This window comes from Plecotus auritus, assembly GCF_963455305.1.
Source record: "Plecotus auritus genome assembly, chromosome: 1".
In the NCBI taxonomy this organism is placed as follows: domain Eukaryota; kingdom Metazoa; phylum Chordata; class Mammalia; order Chiroptera; family Vespertilionidae; genus Plecotus; species Plecotus auritus.
The window spans coordinates 58,659,585-58,679,004 of record NC_137770.1 but is presented as its reverse complement, the minus strand read 5'-3'; the positions used below and the strand labels follow the sequence as shown (position 1 = coordinate 58,679,004).

General features: G+C 41.1%; 1 protein-coding gene across 2 annotated transcripts in view; it reads right to left on the bottom strand.

Annotated features, from left to right (window-relative positions):
* RFX7 (regulatory factor X7) overlaps window positions 1-17,572 on the bottom strand; it is a 108,515-nt gene extending 90,943 nt beyond the window's left edge. The window contains exons 1-2 of one of the 2 annotated variants that reach the window (XM_080671943.1): window positions 17,207-17,572; window positions 16,854-17,016 (exon numbers count right to left, since the gene is read on the bottom strand). In XM_080671943.1, coding sequence (XP_080528069.1) covers window positions 16,854-17,014 — 161 coding nt within the window. In that variant the 5' untranslated portion in view covers window positions 17,015-17,016; window positions 17,207-17,572. Of the gene's footprint in view, window positions 1-16,853 lie in introns of both variants that reach the window. The other variant, XM_080671944.1, reaches the window with a different exon arrangement.
* Between the last annotated feature and the right edge of the window lie 1,848 nt (window positions 17,573-19,420).

Sequence of the window (19,420 nt, the reverse complement as noted above, 5' to 3'; positions counted from 1 at the left end):
GCCTCTGCTCAAGGCTACGAAGTTTCAATTATAAAAGATAAATAAATACCAGATACCTGCTTCCAGCCAGCCCTGGCCTATGCTTGGGTCGCTGGGGGGCGTGGCAAGCCTGCAAACCACCACAGGCCCCTCACCCAGGCTGCCCCATGCCCCAAGGGAACCCCCACCCTGATCTGGGACACCCTTCAGGGCAAACCAGCGAGCCCCCATCTGTGCACCCGGCTTCTATCCTATCTAATAAAAGAGTAATATTCAAATTAACTGTCACTCCAACACACAAGATGGCTGCCCCCATGTGGACACAAGATGGCTGCCACAAGATGGCCAGCAGGAGAGGGCAGTTGGGAGGGACCAGGCCTGCAAGGGAGGGCAGTTGTGGGGGACCCAGGCCTATAGGGGAGGGCAGTTAGGGGTGACCAGGCCGGTAGAGGAGGGAAGTTGGGGGCAACCAGGGCTGCAGGGAAGGGCAGTTGGGGGTGACCAGGCTGGCAGGAGAGGGCAGTTAGGGGTGACCAGGAAGGCAGGGGAGGGCAATTAGGGGCAATCAGGCTGGCAGGGGAGTGGTTAGGGGGTGATCAGGCTGGCAGGCAGAAGCGGTTAGGGGAAATCAGGAAGGCAGGCAGGCGAGCAGTTGGGAGCCAGCAGTCCTGGATTGTGAGAGGGACGGATGTCCGACTGCCCGTTTAGGCCTGATCCTGGTAGGGTCGGGCCTAAACGGGCAGTTGGACATCCCTTGAGGGGTCCCAGATTGGAGAGGGTGCAGGCTGGGCTGAGGGAAATCCCCCCCCCATGCACGAATTTGGTGCACCGGGCCTCTAGTACAATAGTAAGATTCACAAATAATCATATAATCTTAAAAACAGATGGTAAGTTCTTTGAATTTTATTGTAGTTAAAGAAAAACAGCCAACATTTATTGAATACTTACCATACGCCAGATTTTATACTAAATGTTTTATATGAATTATCTCATTTAATCTTCACTACAACCTTATGAGATAGGCACTATTTCTATTTCTATTTTACTGAAAAAGGAAACAATATCAAAAGATTATGTGATTTGGGTAGCAAACGCAGGCAACTAATTTCAGAATGTACTACAATGACTTATACCACTGCATTGGACTACCTCTTTGTGATTCTGATTATCTTTCTCTAAAACTGTCATATATGCAAGGTTTTTAAAATAAAGTAACTCTATTTCGTTAAGTGTTCATGCTTGGCAGAGAAATTTTCTAACCATCTTAAAGAGAAATTTAAGAAAGTACTATCAGCTCACTGTATTAAAATGTTACAGAAAAGTGACAGCTCACATTGTGCTCTATAATTACAAATACGTGAAGTAGAAATGTCTAAAAATAATGTGCGCCACAGGAAGACTCACGCAAGTATTTGACCAGTTATAATGAAGCTCAAAGCAGTATTTCATTAATATTTTTAGTAGTAAGTATCTAAATAGAAGAGAGCTTTTTGTCACATCTAAAGTAATGAAAGCCTGATCCACAGAGGATAAAGACTTCAGGAAAGACTTCAGAGGGAAATTAAAAAAAAAAAAAAAAAAAAAGACCAAGAGCAACTTCATCTTTTAAGTTTCTAGAAACCCTGTCCTACTGTTAAGTCTCATTCACATATAAAACAAAAACTCTCTCCTATTGCCTTTGAACCTTCAATGATATAATTAAATAACCTTTCCACTTCTAATCAATACAGTCAGTCAATATAATTCACTTTTCAAATGCTTTAAAAAGAAATCAAAACATTCTAAAACCAGATCATGGTGATGAATGCATAACTAAAAATCACTGAATTGCATGCTTAAAACAGGCAAATTTAATGGTTTGTACATTATTCACGCAGTTTTTTTTTTTAAAAAAAACACAGAATCTACATAAGAAGTGCTAAATAATTACTTGTAAAATTAATTCCAAGTGAAGGAAATTATATAATTTATACATTAAACTGGGCACAAAATATGGCCATTTTCCCTTGAGTTCTTCATAATTTAAGTACCTCACCATTTGCTTGCAACCCTCATAGCAAATATTCTGAAGTATGTTACAAATAATTGGTTACTAAATTATGAAGTACCAAAATCTGTAAATGATATACTTGTAGACAACATATAGTTGGGTCTTGTGTTTTTTGTAAATCTATGTAGATAGTATCTGTCTTTTAATTGGTATATTTAGAACATTCACATTTAAAGTGATTATTGACATAGAATTAATATGTACCATATTTGTAATTATGTACTATTCATTGTCCTTTTTTTTCTGTCTTCTATTTCTGCCTTCTCTGATTTTATTCTACATTTTATATGATTCTTTTTTCTCTAGTCTCTTAACATATTAATTATACTTCCTTTCAAAATTATTTTAGGGGTTACTCTAGGTTTTCAATGTTCTTTTATAACTAATCCAACTCCACTTTTCAAACACTATACTGCTTCACAGTTAGTGCAAGTACCTTTTAAAATGATGCTCAATTCCTCCCCTGATCTCTTATAACACTGTTATCATTCATTTCACTTATCCATAAGCTATAATCACAAAAAACAAACTTATTTCTTAGATCAAGTAAATATAAAAAAGATTTTATCTTCACTTATTCCTTTTTACTCTTTGTTATTTTTTTAAAAAACTATGTTTTTATTGACTTCAAAGAGGAGAAAGGAGAGGGAGTGAGAGATAAGAGACATCAAGGAGAGAGTGATGTGGATGGGCTGTCTCCTGCACATCTCCTACTGGGGATTGAGCCTGCAAACCAGATATGTCCCTTGACTGAGAATCAAACCAGCAACCTCCTGGTGCAGGGATGACGCTCACCCAACTGAGCCACACCAGCCAGGCCTCACTCTTCTGTATATAGATCTGAGTTTCTGACCTATAACAGTTTCCTTCTCTATAGAACTTCTAACATTTCTTGCAAAACAAGTATACTAGTAATATCGGTGGAAATCATGTTCTTCCACAGGATTTCAAGAAAAGCATTTCACAGACCCATGCATGGAAGACTGTGATGTGGCAAGATTTATTTGGATGGAAATAAAAGGCTGCCCTTCCTGGGTTTCCAATTTCCCATCTCCATCCATTCCACCATGAAAAAAGTCCAATCTTGTTTTCATCAAGGCCAAAACAAAAGCCAATGTCCATAGTTTCTGTTTCATATTAAAGCTGAGTCTGAGGTTTATGGTTGTTTCATCAGTTATTCTATTATTATACCTACTAATGTGGTGACAAAGTGAGGGTGAGGGATGCTATTGTCTGTGATTCCCTCCCCCACATGGAAGATTAGAGGCCTGGAGTTGGGTATTTCCCATCCCCCAGTTGGTTAGACCAGCCATGGGCAAACTACGGCCCGCAGGCCGGATCCAGCTGTTCTATCGGTTCTCTTGCTCTCCCCTCCGCTCCTTTACTTTGAATTTATATTAGTTCACACAAACACTCCATCCATGCTTTTGTTCCGGCCCTCCGGTCCAGTTTAAGAACCCATTGTGGCCCTCGAGTCAAAAAGTTTGCCCACCCCTGCATTAGACTGTGGTAAAACAGGTTCCCTTAAGGCAGGCCTTGTTAAAGAGAAGAGAGAGCTCTAGGTTATTTCAAAACTAGAGGCCCAGTGCACGAAATTTGTGAACTTGGGGGTCCCTCAGCCCAGCCTGTGCCCTCTCACAGTCCAGGAGCCCTCAGGGGATGTCCGACTGATGGTTTAGGGTGGGGAGGTGGTGGGGAGGGAGGGGACGGGCCTAAGCTGTCAGTAGGACATCCTTTGCACTGCCACGGAGGCAGTAGAGTCTCCCGCCACCTCTGCTGCCCTCCCCAGCAGTGAGCCCGGCTTCTGGCTGAGCAGCACTCCCACACTGACCACCAGGGGGCACCTCCTGCATTGAGCATCTGCCCCCTGGTGGTCAGTGTGTGTTATAGAGACCAGTCGTTCCACCATTCGGTCAATTTGCACATAAGCCTTTTATTATATAGGACTAGAGGCCCGGTGCACGAAATTCGTGTAGAAGGTGTGTGTGTGTGTGTGTGTGTGTGTGTGTGTGTCCCTCAGCCCAGCCTGTACCCTCTCCAATCTGGGACCCCTCGAGGGATGTCCGACTGCCCGTTTAGGCCCAATTCCAGTGGGATCGGGCCTAAACGGGCAGTCGGACATCCCTCTCACAATCCAGGACTGCTGGCTCCCAACCGCTCGCCTGCCTGCCAGCCTGATTGCCCCTAACCACTTCTGCCTGCCAGCCTGATCACCCCCTAACCACTCCCCTGCCAGCCTGATCGACGCTTAACTGTTCCCCTGCTGGCCCGATTGCCCTTAACTACCCTCCCCTGCCGGCCTGGTCACCCCTAACTGCCCTCCCTTGCCAGTCTGGTCACCCCTAACCGCCCTCCCCTGCTGGCCTGGCCGCCCCCAACTGCCCTCCCCTGCAGGCCTGGTTGCCCCTAACTGCCCTCCCCTGCAGGCCTGGTCGCCCCCAACTGCCCTCCCCTGCTGGCCCGGTCACCCCTAACTTCCCTCCCCTACCGGCCTGGTCACCCCTAACTACCCTCCCCTGCAGGCCTGGTTTCAGTTTGTTCAGCTTTATTCCAACTGCCCTCCCCTGCAGGCCTGGTTCCCCCCAACTGCCCTCCCCTGCAGGCCTGGTCACCCCTAACTGCCCTCCCCTGCAGGCCTGGTCACCCCCAACTGCCCTCCCTTGCAGGCCTGGTCACCCCCAACTGCCCTCCCTTGCAGGCCTGGTTTCCCCCAACTGCTCTCCCCTGCTGGCCTGGTCCCTCCCAACTGCCCTCCCCTGTGGCCATCTTGTGGTGGCCATCTTGTGTCCACATGGGGGCAGCCATCTTGTGTGTTAGAGTGATGGTCAATTTGCATATTACCTCTTTATTATATAGCGTGGTTACTTTTTTCCTCTTCCCACTACCTCTCTCACCCCTCCCCTCTTCCCCCCAAGTAGAAAATAAGAGATTTTTCTCACATCTCACAGGGAGAACCTGGTAGGGCTCCTGGAGGTAAAACTCAGGAAGGTGTGGGATTTCCCTAAAAGCGGGACATTCTCAAGCTAGCTCACACTGCACCTCCAGCAAATTATAGTTTACAGTGCTACTATCTATAGTGGTTTTAGCTTTGGGCTTCTATTCCTGGGCTTCTGCCAGCTATCTGTAAGCTGTGATTCTCTCTATTTGCCTGTCTGCCTCCCATTTTCCAGGGCCCTGCGACCTCAATTCTCTGATGCATTTATGAAGAGTTGTTGATTTTCAGTTTGTTCAGCTTTTTTCCTAGTGATGACAGGAGTGGGGCCTCCCAAGCTTTTTATGTGTCAGACCATAAACCAAAAGTCAATATACTTTATCATCATCATTAGGAGATGAGTTAAGAGTATTCCTCACTCAGTTTGCATTCTAATATGCTTTCACATAATCATGGGTTTACCCAAGGGAGAATTACAATATAATTAATATTAAGCAGATGACTATCATCTACTGTTTGTCAATAAAAGGGAGTGAAGGTTGAAATGGTTGTCCGTATTCTTTGAGCAGTTTTCCCAGTGATGGGATATAGGAGTCCACAAACTGCTGCCCAAGAGCCAAATCCTTCCAGCAGTGGAACAAATCTGGCCATCCATTAATTTATATACTGTCCCTGGCTACTTTCCTGATACAACAGAGACCCTATGTCCTCAAAGCAAAAAATATTTAAGCCAAAAATATTTACTATCTGGTCCTTTGCAGAGAAAGCTTGCTGACTCCTTTACTTATGAATGGCCTGTCTTGGCTCAAGCTTCAGATTTTCCTAAAATCTCTCGAACAAGCAGCATCTAGTCTCGGCATTCCCTGTATCTCTAGCTAAGTGGGCCCAGGCCCAGCTAGTGGCAGCCAGTCTTGGTTTGCAGCTTGACCTCTCCTGAACACCTCCAAGCCCAGCAGAAGTAGCAGCCATCTGCAGATCGCTTTGTAGCTCATGCTAGGTAGCCCCAGGCAGAACACAGGTAGTAGCTGACCTTGACCTGCACCTCCTGGGAAGCCCCTTAGCTAGTGCACCTGGTGGAGAGCTTCAGACCACATCGGAGCACCACCCATCCACCTCACAAGTGTATACCTGAAATTAATATAATCTTGTATGTCAACTGTAATTGAAAAATACAAAATGACAAAAAAACAACAACAGCATACTAAAAAATATTAAAAGTGTTTAAGTACTTAATTGTACAGAATTCACTATACATGAGATCAAGAAAAGGCCAATTTGGACTAGAGTAGCTAAAGAATGTTTCAAAGTACTGTAATTTGAGCTATGACTTAAAATGTTTAAAACATGATTAAGTAGGTTTTGGAGGCAGGGAAGTGGAGAATCCACAAAAGTATAAAGCAGGAATAAAAGCAGAACCACAAAATAAAAGGCCGACAGTGAAGTGTCCACTGTACTGAAGTGGAGTCAAATGTTGGTTAACAGCAAGAAATAGGGTTCGATTGATTGTATTAGGGTAGATTACACTCACATTGAAACCTGATGAAAATCTTTAGACATGACATGGTGGGTAAGGTGAAGTTGTATGTGGGTAAGGCTGAGAAATAAGTGTCTGGATATTCACAATTAAAGAGCATCTAAAGGAAGGGAGCAGGAAAAATAAAATGTCAATCAATCAGAGATAAGGTACATGAAACAGGATTTCACATTCTTGCTCAGGGAATCCCCAATGCCAGGCAGAGTAGCTGATACAAAGGCACCTCTGAAAAAGGAATGAATGAGAATTTTAAAAGTGCAAAGGAATCATAATGACAAGAAAAGTTAGAGTCATAATGAAAGATAAAGACTGAAAAAGGGCCACTGAGTTGGCAAGAAAAGCAGGAAGCCAGACTACAAGAGTTAAAAGGGGTAAGAGCAGAGAGAAGATCTATCAGTTGTGTGGGGGTGGAAGCCTGGTGGACAGACTTCAGCTAAAAGGAAAAGCAGCAGGATAGACAAAGGGCATTATTTTACTTGTTTGGGTATTTTTCCAAACTAAAAATAACACTCGCTCATTCAAAAACATTTGGAAAATATAATAAAGTAGTGTGAAAAATATCATACATTGTTCTACCACCTAAGTGCAAACACAGTTAACGCTTGTAAGATATATGTTCACACCTACTCCACCAAAAATATGCGTGGGCTTACATATTGTACAACAGGATAGAAATTGAGAGACTGGAGGGAAGAGAAAGGAATATGGAAAACTGAAAAACCCTGGACAAGATCAGCTAGCGAATGGTTACTATAGTTCTTAAATATTTTTCTTAGTGGCCAAAAATAGTAGTTTTCTGCCTGGCAACCACTGTGGGTCAGTGGTTGAATGTCTACCCATGAACCAAGAGGTCACTGGTTTGATTCCAGTCAGGGCATATGCCCCCGTTGCTGGCTTAATCCCCAGTAGGGGTTGTGCAGAAGACAGCCGATTGATGATGTAGCTCTCTCATCTGATGTTTCTATCTCTCTATTCCTCCCCTCTCTCTAAAAATTAATAAAAACGTATTTTCTAAAAGTTTTCTGCTTTATTTTTTATCACTGACAGTAAAGATTTTTGCATTTTAACTGTTTGTATTTCATCTTATAAGATGAGTATTTACATTATTAATTAACTTACCTAATGACATTTTTTTCTTAGGACTATGAATGAACTCTTTAGGTCACTGAGAGATCAACTCTTTGTTTTACTGAAAAACCTTTTCTCCAAGGTTGTTTGCTGCTGCTTTAAGGACGTCATACGAATGTATAAAGTAACAGGAAAAGCGGCCAATGGAAAAAAACAATTTGATAATGCTGACAAAAACAGGGTATATGTTAGAACAAATTCCATAAATACATGGAAAGAGATGAATCCAGAAGGGGGAAATAAACTGCCGCTGATAATGGGAAAGTACATAGGTAGGTGCCACAGGTGCCAAGATACAGGAGTGGAGATATGGGCTGAATGAGAGGACCCCTCACCAAATATTCTAATACTCTTCATGAAGTGCTGTCCGTCACTGAGAGTCAATTCAGGGTACAGTCCTCTTCCAAGACAGCTTACACTGCTCCTGGTCCTCTGCCTGAGTTCCCACTCACCCCCAACCTTTTTCCTTCTCCATTATTACTTTACATTCATTCTTCTACCTTTGTACATTAAAACTTAGGTAAAAGGATTGATACTGGTAGAAATTCCACTCCTCAGTCAGGCAAATTTTGTCCTAAGCTATTTTTCTCTAATTATTCTCATCAACAATTCTTAATGTCATTCCTGCTAGTGGGAATAAAGATTCCTTAGTAAGCATACTGATGAGTGTATATGGATCAATAGCCCATCCCCTGATTTTTTAAGGCTACCATCTTGAATTTTGCCAATAAAAATATTATGTCCTCAATGAATCCCTCTCTCTCCTAATTCTGTATTTGTCTGTACTACTGATTATACCATCAATGCATTAATAAAATCTTTCTTTTGTTAGATTCAATTGATGATACACACAACTACCACACAAGGGATGACTGTCTTAAAAGTAGAGAAAGTGTCTTACCACTTTTTAATTTTCCTATGCCTGTATATAGTAGATATCAAAATACGATGTACTGAATTCAGTTTTCCTTGACCTCTATCTTCTGTAAATTCAGTATTAGTCTCTGACCTTCTTATCTCACTTCTTTAAAATGTGTGTTTACAGAATTTGGCCACACACTCCTTGCTAATATCTCCTTCAGAAAAAGGGATTAAGCATTTACTAATCTGACAGTTAATTTTTTAGATCACACTGCATAAATCTAATGACTGCAATCAAATTAGGGAAGTGATTCACTTACTACATCAACTAAAGCATCTTATTCAAATAAATTTCCCCAATTCCCAGAAATACCAACTTTACTCCAAGCCAGATGTCACTGAAGTGATACTCTTGTCTAATTAAATTTTTAAAATTTCATATATACTGCAAAAAAAACAATGGCAAATTCTTGGCTATGCCACAATATTTTATTGTCATATTATAAATTACTTATTATGTAGTGATTGCTTTGTTTCAGGCATATGCAATCCCTGAATTCCTATGAACTTTACATATTAGAAATGTATTAGAAATGTTTACATAGGGAATATTTCATTAATTCAGTAAAAATTCTCTAAAATAGACTCATCTCAGGTAAGGCCAGTCTAAACTCCTAGAAAAAAATTAATTTATACAACTCAGGTCATGCGAGTACGGAAAAGTTTCATTGAAGGGTAGCACATGAGCTGGATCTTCAAGTTAGACACTTATATCAGTAGAAAAAAGAGAAAGGTTTTTAAGGTAGCAGGTAAAGAGACCAGCATATAATTAGAGAATCAAGATAATGAAAGCAAAGAAAAAGGGTTATGGATAGTGCAAACTGAAGTAGCCACTTCATACAGTAATCCCCTATTCTCATCCTGTAGCTACGTGGCAGTATCAGGTGACCAAAGTAGGAAAGTCATAAAAAAAAGAATACAAGTAGAAAAATGTCTGTATCTTAAATTTAGGTATCATAAATATAAACATGATAGCCCTAGGGACTAATACCCTCTAAGATAACCAATAGTTCTGATGCTGTACCTATAATAGAACTCTAATTCTAAAAATTACAGATTTCAGAAAGAAAGGGGAAGATAATTGCAGGGCATATGTACTACCATCACTTCCTATTCCCATGCCCTTGGTCAGCATCACTAATTAATCAATTTAGCATTCAAATTCAAGTGAATTTGCTAATTCTTTGTTGGAATGAGTAAGAAAGTACCTTTTGCCATGTGAACCCTTGCTATCCAAACCCAGATTATGAATAAGTTCTGTTAAATATATATATATATATATATATATATATACATATATATATATATATATACACATATATATATATATATTTATATATATTTGATAAGGCTATTTGGAGGAGATGGTATTTCACACCATATGGATTCTTATCTTCCAAAATTCTAAGACATAACAGATTTCAATCTGTCACTCTGACCTCTCACACTTTGAATTCAAAAACCAAATAGAGATTCAAGTAGCAAAGAATATATGTATGCTTTCAGTTTGTTTTATGATATGACAAATACAAAACGTCACCGCCCACACAATGTTTTGTAATGTATATAGGAGTTACCATAATAGATGCCTGATAGAGGTACTGTGTGCATAATTAACCAAACCTCATTGTTTTCTATTTCCTCTTATAAATTGGAGGCACATAGCCATGAAACAGAAAAAAGTAAATGTCTCAAGAAAAAAATAATACATTTTAGTTTTTATTAATGTGGGTTAAAGTTAGGTGTTAACTATCTTAATCTCATAGTCAGCAATCAAGTGCATTAAGGCTTCAGAGCTTATTGTTCCTTATTTACTATCCTGCCCAAGGCAGGAAGATTCTTCTTCCTACTGCTCCATGCTGCTCATCTTTAACCTGAACTCTTAGAACCCTTGAGAAAGCAGAAGAGAAAGAAACTAGATACAGAAAGACTGATGAAAAGGGAGGCACTGGATAAGAGTGGGCTAGTTTTATTGGAGATATGGAGTAGTAACCATCTTATTGTCTTGTTCTTAAAGAATACTCTGTCACAACTACACATTAAAACGTCTACCCTAGCCTGAATTATTCTGAAAAGAATACACACCTTTCTTATTTACATAACCAAATTTACAATATAATATTCACCACTGCCTTAAAAATGTTAAATCATTACTATAGAAAAAAGTTCCTGTATGAGGTGTTTATAAGAATTGAGCACCAGTTTATAAACAAATCAAGCACACAAAAACCCCCACCCAACCGCCCAGTGCAATCTCTCAACTAGCAACTAGTATACTTCCCAACAATAGGGATACCGCATAGCCTTACATACATTATTTTTGTATAATCAGCAACAACTCCTAACTTTAAATGAAATACATGCCCAATAAATATTTGCAGACTGAATTTCACATAAAAGAACTCTTGCACAAGGTAACAATAAGTGAATAACACCTTCAGATAGTCTTCTAGAGCTAAAACCCAGGGAAGGCTGACAAATCCTAATAATCCATCCATTGAAAATGTTCTGCTGATTGCAAATGAGTAGTTAATGCTGTTAGTATTCACTGTGCTTATGGTATGCTTTATTATTGTTGTCAATATTAATTTAGTAACAAGAATCATAATTTAATGTAAAGGAACTTTCAAGGTCATCTAATATGAACCTTTCATTTTCTAGACAAGGAAACTAAGATCTATTTTTTTCCACAATTAACACTCTGGCACTTGTCACCTCCTTCCCTGGTTCCCTAACTGAATAAAAGAGATATTTTATTGCACATTTTTGCTTAGGTTAATATTACAAATGAATGGACATTCCTCAAATGCCAGTCTCTAGCATAGTACTTCATATACAGCAGGTACTCAGGCGAGTACTTACACAATGATCTTGCACAAAGTGCTCAAATTTGAGTAAATGTCAACGTTTATTTTAATTATTTTCATCTGAACACTTTTAGTGTGCAACATTATTTTTCTAATATCAAAGGTGACTAGACATAAGTTTTTATTCAAAGCATGTTTCACAACAAATGAGACACTTCTGCCTTTTCTACCACTGTGAAGCTCATTTCCCCCAATACCACCAAAAACTAACAGTGATATAGAAACTAAATCAGTTCTGTACATAACATCATTAAAGACAACTCCCAATAGGGAAAGCAAATTGGTCAACTATTTATGCAAACATACATAAACACACAAACACACACACGTTGCCTAAGCTAAACAAGGCCAGAAAGTCAAGGGGCTTGAAATTGCTTAACTTGCCTTTCTGGTCAATAGAGCAGACAATTTCATCAGTTTCAAATCATAGAGGAGAACAGGAACTGCCTTCTTTCTGGAATCAGAAACACTTAGTGTTGGGATGCAACCATCACAGCTGGCCTCAATACAGACAAGCAAAAAGCACCTTAAGTCTTTGGTGCGCTTGATATGTAAGACAGACTGAGCTCAGGGCAGATAGCATGTCAACCAATTAATGGAAAATATATGAAAGCCAGTGGATGTACTAGCCAGTCTCTAACTTTAAAGTAAAATGAAGATCATGGGCTACGGTTAAAGTAAACTCTACAGTTAGGAGCTTTACAGTAAATGTTTCCCACTGCAGTTGAAGGAAATATAACTGTTTCTCAGACAGAGTTAATAAACTGCCTGACCCAGAACCAAGGATAAAACTACTAAGTTCTAGGACAGGGGACAAAAATTAGGACTAATATGGAATCACTATGTAAACTTTAGGATCACCATACTTTGCTCACTGTAACTGAGAAATAAGAAAGTTAAACAAAATTGCTCAATTTGGGATTAAATTAGAATTTAGATAACATCCCAAATGGTCCACATATGTAATTCTACTTTGATTATAGTTGTAAATCTAAAATGTGCCAGATTCAGAAATCTATATGACTTACAAGACTGAATACAGACAAGGAGCTCTGGTCCCTGCAATGTTTCCAGGGTCTGATAATGAATCAGAGGAATTTTACCTGTCATTCAATTTCACTCTTACTAAGTGGGTGTGTTCGGCAAACTGCGGCTCGCGAGCCACATGCGGCTCTTTGGCCCCTTGAGTGTGGCTCTTCCACAAAATACCATGGCCTGGGCAAGTCTATTTTGAAGTGGCGTTAGAAGTTTAAGTTTAAAAAATTTGGCTCTCAAAAGAAATTTCAATCGCTGTACTGTTGATACTTGGCTCTGCTGACTGAGTATGCTGACCAGAACAATGACACAACTTCTAAGACTGTTTTAAGAAATGGTTTACAAGGCCTTACTTGAAAATAAAGTTACATAAATAAAAACAATAATTAATAACCACTAATTCTTTTAAGAATCCCTGAATTTGTTCGTTGAGTAAATACAGTATTAGAACATTATCTACAATAAAACATCAGGGATTCTTTTGAATTTCTAGGAAAAGGTTTGTAGTCTACACATTATAGCCTAATTGCAAATATGTTAATCGCTCCTACCCATGTAGGTATGATTATTCTTAAAAATAATAACAGGCAGCCGAAACCGGTTTGGCTCTTTGGATAGAGCGTCAGCCTGTGGACTGAAGGGTCCCGGGTTCGATTCCGGTCAAGGGCATGTACCTTGGTTGCGGGCACATCCCCAGTGGGAGGTGTGCAGGAGGCAGCTGATCGATATTTCTAGCTCTCTATCCCTCTCCCTTCCTCTCTGTAAAATATCAATAAAATATATTTAAAAAAAAAAAATAACAGGCAGAATAGATTGCAAATGTAATTTTTTCTATTCTATTTTTTCCAGGGCAATTTTATTCTATCAGGGTTTCAAGTATAACTGCTTTAAAAACACTTCGTAAATTTTTGTTTGTTTGTTTAAGCTAAATAGAAAAACAACACCACCTATTAAGACACTTGGGAGATAAGAGGAAAGAAAAACTTGCCGCGGTATTTTTTTTTTTAAGATAACTAAAGAGGGGTGCAATGTTAAGTTAAAAAAGTTTGCAGTGGAATTAGGTTCTGGCTGTTTTAGGTTGTCACTATGAGTATTCATTTACGAAAAGGACACAGGTTACTAGTTTTCTTTTTTTATGAAGTTTATATTATAATTCTATTGCTTAGAAAATACACATAACGTTTCTTACAGTATATTCAGTATTAAACTCAACTCTGCAAATAAATCCCCTTTCAAGCGAGTAGTGTAAGTGAGCTGGAGTCTATGGAGTAGGAATGAGGAAGGTCAAGAAAGGTACATGCAGGCTTGGACTTCATTTGAAGATAGTCATAAATATATTAAATATAACACCACTATTAAGTTAGTAGTAGCTTTATTTTCTAGAACTATCTTTAAAATACATAGTTCTAATTCTTAAGAAATATAATTTCTGATCCCATTAAGTACCATCATTTCAACTTTGAATACTTAATCTTCTTTTTCAAAGACTAATTTTATGCTTGAAATGATCATGGACATACTTTTGTCAAACAGCTCTTTAGTTTAACAAACAAAAACAAATAATTATGAACTGAGATAATAAATAACTCTATTGTCCAGCTAACGGCCTACATCGCCTACTATATTTATATTTGCAGAATAGGAGAACAAGTATAGACATGTTTGTGATCTGCAAATCCAATATACTCTGGAATCAACCTAAATGCAAAACTCATTTAACAATTTCTGCTTTATGTAATTTTAAATTGTCATTAGTAATGTTTGGTTGTTTCTGTTTAATTAAATTTTAAATTCTCATTAGTAATGTTACCAAAGATTGATACAGGAAGCAACAAAATGGATAATCTCTCAGAATATTATCAGGTGATAAAAAAATTGGTAAGAAGGCATTGTTACTTCAAGAAATGTAAAATGAGATACCTAAAGAATTGCAATCTTATCTATTAAAAGAGATTTTAATTTAACATATATATATAAGGTTTCCCCAAAAATTTATACATACACTTTGAATAATTATGGCAGTGTTTATTAAAGGAAATTTCATTTTCAAAATTGAGTTATCAGCTATTAAAGTTCATATACTTTTTTTAGGACACCCTATTTCATAGATGGTATTGAAGGATTTCACTTTTAAATGTCTTTATATAGTTACCTGATAAATCTATAAATCCAGTCTTGTGAAACATTGGATATGAGACTAAATATTAAATATATTCCCTAATGTTGTTTATGATCACTAATGTTTTTAGGAAGTTTTAAATATAATATAAAGAAACAATTTTTTGCAAATAGGATTTCTAAAGTTGAAAACTAAATGCCAGTAAGTGTGCCATTATAATTTAAAAATAAAGATTAAATTGTACATTTGGAAATTAAAGTGTTTGTTGGCCATTATTTTTCCAGAGCAAGTACCAAAAACTCAAGTGCACTCTGCTTCAGGACAGGATTTCTCACATTAAAGTCAGTGCAGTTAAATTGTAATGGATGTGTTAAATTGTAAATTACCAATGAAAGAATTATTAAATCACATGATTTACCAAAAAGAGCACTCCACTATCATTATTATTCAAACACTTCAGTCAGTTATCTATACAACTTACTCTTATTTTTAAAATACTATAAAATGAAGGTTCCTTTTCCCCTATTGCTCTCATAATAAATCAAAATATACATTACTAATTCAACTTTTTAAATATGTCTTTCTTAAAAGATTTTAGTCTTTTTAATTTGGGTGCCCCTTACCTGAATGAAAAAACCAAAGTGCTTATTCAATTTAATGATGATTTCAGGGACACTTTAGTTACATCAAGTAACTTAATGGGGGGTGCGGTGGGGGGCACTCTGGTTTCTGGTGAGCAGAAGCTTAACCATCTCTTCCTTTAAATTACAGCTTTAATAGGGAGCTGAGGGTATCCATTGAAGAATAAAGCCTTCTCTCTCTCTCTCTCTCTCTCACACACACACACACACACACTCACTCACTCACTCACTCACTCACTCATACAGTACACACACCTTACTATTTTTCTGACCTGTTCAAGTTGCCACAACAGGACTATTGTCAAAGTCAAAAAAAAATTACCTTTAAAGCATTTAAACTTCATTTTAAAATTAAAACTGAAAGCAAGGTACACAGCTGCCCACTACTCAGGTATAAAACTATTAAAGCCTGCACTGACCTACTTCATATTAGCATCATGACAATATGGATGTACACCAGGAAAATAATAAAAATTACTATATAACAAACCTTAATTTTATATTTTAGAAATTGTCACTGTTTTCAAATGTGTAAATATTGTACTGCAACGTCAGTTATTGTATGATACATTTCTTTTTAAATTTCAATATAAAAGGAGTTTTGATATTTTAGTAGTCATAGTCAATGATGGACATGCAAGATTTCATTTTTAAAATCAGAGCTTTTTTATACCACATTTAATTCTATTTTAAAAGTTCTATTAAAAGTAGTCTCTTACACCGAATTCCAAATACTGCTTTCCATTTTAAAAATAGCACTACACTTTTTTTAAAAATGTCAGTTTTAAAAAATGCAAGTTCATGTTCAAAGAATATTTGCAATGGTTCTAAAAGCATAGACTTAACTTGGTGTACTTAATTATTAAAAGGCTGGCACCAGTCTTTCAGAGTTTAATCTAATGCGGAAATATTGGAAATTCTCATATAAAAAAGTACAGGAATATAGCAAAGGGTATTTTATCTATGGTTTCTAAAAAAGACACACGAAATGGTAAAACATTTATTTTAAATTAATGATATATTTTTAAATTAAAAAATCACCTTACAGTGTAAACTACCACCTTAAAAAAATATCTTATACTAAATAAGTCTTTTCTTCACAATCAATGCAAAGAATAAACTCCCTGGAAGAGAAATTTAATCTCTGAATAAAGAAAGCAAAAACATTCAGAAACAGCAGCTAAACCAACTGAAAGGAAGAGACACATTAGGTTTTGTACTGCCTATTAATATTCTTACGCACAATGTCTGTTTGGTGAAAATTCACAATACACTTCTTCCTCCCTGTATGACTGCAACGAGGAGTAAACACATTTCACATTCCTCAGTCCCAAATTCATGCTATCATCATGCAAGATGACTTAATTTCGACCCATATTCCTTTCACACAGAAGTGAAAACCACAAATAATTTGTTTATCATCCCTCACCATTGAGGAGGGGGTAAAAGCATTCGGGGGCTAAGGAGACCAAGGGCTGATGCACATTTCCCACACCTCCACAGGCCCTATAAATATGCATCTGACCCTGGATACCCACATTCAATGAATGCATCAGCCGCTCCTCCGCTCCCCGCCCGCCGCCCCCACCCCCTTTGCAGCAGAAATGTGCCTGGGCTGTTTTACCCCGCGATGGTGGATCCTCTTACCAGATGGAGTTCTTGATCTCGTGTTGCAGCGCGCTGGCCTCTGTCCCTGGCAGCCCAGGCACAAGGGCTGGCAGAGCCACCCCCGGGTTGGGGGTGCTGGGGGGAAGCTGCTGATGGGCATCAGGCTGCTGTGGTGGCGGCTGTTGTTGTTCCTCTGCCATCGCTGCTGGAGGGGTGGGAGGGAGGCAGGGGAGATGGGGGCGCGGGGAAGGGTGAGGGGAAAGACGGGGAGGGGAGGTCGAAGGGGGAGAGGAGGAGGAGGGGGGAGGGGACGAAGAGGAGGAGGAGGAGGAGGAGGAGGAGGAGGAGGAGGAGGAGGAGGAGGAAGGAAGCTGGATAAGCTAGGCCTTTACCCCAGGTCTCGAGTGAGTCGCCTTTGCCTGCCGCCTGGGGGACATCACCGGGGAGACCGAGGAGCTCCTGTCGGCTGGGGCGCTTCACCGCGGGAGAGGCATGGCGGCGCCCCTCAGCCCCCCGCCGCCGCCTCCTCTCGTCAGCGGCCGCGGCTGGGGGGGTGGGTGAGGAGGGGGCGTCAGAAGACGAGGTGGGGGGGCAAGGCTCCCCCAAATCCAAGGAGAACGGCTGCTCAGGGACTTCACGGCCTGGCCTTCCTTTCCTGCCCCTGGGGCTTTCTACTCCCGGAGCCCCGCGCGGCTGCAGCCCCAGGCTCCGCTCCACGCCACTCCCCAAGCCGCCGCCGCTCGCTCCCGGCCCCGCCGCCGCGCGGCCGCCGCTGCGCTGCCAGCCCGGAGGCAGCCCGTGCGCGCAGCCGCACTGCGGCCCGGCGCAGACGGCAAAACACCTACCGCTCGGCCGGGCGGGGGGGCGTGGACCCGTGTGTGCGGGTGACCCGGCGCGGCGCGGGGGGCTGGGAGGGGGGCGCCCGGGTGCGGAGGGCGGGCGCGGGCCAGGCGGGCCCGGAACGCGCGCCGCCGGGCGAGGAGGCCACTGGCCGCGCGGGTGGAGGAGAGCAGGAAAACGTGGGGGAGGTGCTGGCGAGAGAAAGAAGACCCGAGGGAGGAGGAGGAGGAGAAACCAAATTTAATATTTGGCTTGGAAATGGGATTTTTCCCCCCCCATCTTCAAAGCAAGGAAAGTCAAATTAATCAACATGACCCCCCCTCCCCTCCACAAGGGAGGATTACTTTCTCCCTGGGCAAATGGAGAGAACTGGAGCAGGTGATAAGCTGACTTTTCAGAAGCCCCCAAAGAAAAACACCCGTTGGAATTAACCACCTTATAGGTAATTCAGTCTTGAACGGAAATCGCCAGTCAGGAGCTGGGCTGAGTGCTCCTCGGTCGGGCATTCAAAGCCCTCCAAATCTGGCCCCACTTTAGCTATCCAATCATCGCGGCCTCCATCCCCCCGCAAGCGCTCCCCGCGCCAATCAGGGGAGTCTCCATGCCATTCTCCACGCGCAGCAGATTCATTCTTCCTTCGTGCCTTTGCTCATGCTGTTCCCCTCACCTCCCATCTCACCCCCTTTCCAGGATTGCCCGCCCTCCTCTGTGCCGCTCTCAAGCCAACCCAGACTCGAAGGCACAGCTCAAGTCGCGGCTTGTCAGGGTCCCTGGCAGCCAAGGCCCCTGCCTGCCTCTGAAATAAACGCATGTGGTTCTCTCAACATGGAGGCTCAGGCTCCAGCCACAAGCCCCTTCCTTTGGAGCCAGTTGCACCCCTGGTCGCACTCTCTGCCCCTTTCCCCCCATTCATACGTAAGAGAGAGCTTTGCCCACTAAGAGTAAGATTCCCTACCAGTAACAAGCAAGTCCCCTTTAAGAGCAGAATTGGCTTTTCTAGGTGGGGCTGATCAGGGAGGCCTAAACGGCCTGGGGTAGAAGACAACAGCCAAGGCCCCTGGCACCAGATGGAACAGCTGCTAAGCTCACACTGACCTTTCTCTGGGCCCGTGGGTGTTATGAGCTTTTAACTTTTTTTGACAGTTTCTATCAGGTCTCTACCTGACAAGATTCCCTGGCCACTTTCCTGCTGTACTCGGACTTTGGGCCATGAGGCTCTGCCACCTTTTAGACTCCTGGTGGGCGGGGAATCTGATTGGCTTGGGTTCCTGGCCTTTGGAGAGCTCAGTTCACTTCCTTGGCCGGAAACCCTTTTACTTTTGCACCACTGTGCACTTAGACGCCACTCCCAGATTCACCCTGAATGCTTGCACATGGTGGGGCTGGGGTGTGTGTGTGGGGGGGGAGGGGGAGGAGCGGAGGAAGGGGGGACGGGGAAAGGACACCTGTGTGCAAAACACAGCTCCTCCATACAGATTCCAGGCCTCTTGGATTTCTTTGCACCCTGAATACCCTTTGCACTGATTGTTTCACACAAACAGGCCCCCTTTTCCATAACCTGTTAGCGTGGCCACTTTAGGAAAATAAAGGTTGTTTATGAATTCATTTGCATATGTGCCCTGAGTCCTAGATAAAGACAGTATTTTCCTGTACCAAATTGATAGACCTGCTGTGCACTAGACAGAAGCTTTGAAGAATAAAAATAGCTAATGTTGAGCACTTTCAGTGTGCCAGACCTAGCACTTTTCATACATTATCATAGTTAT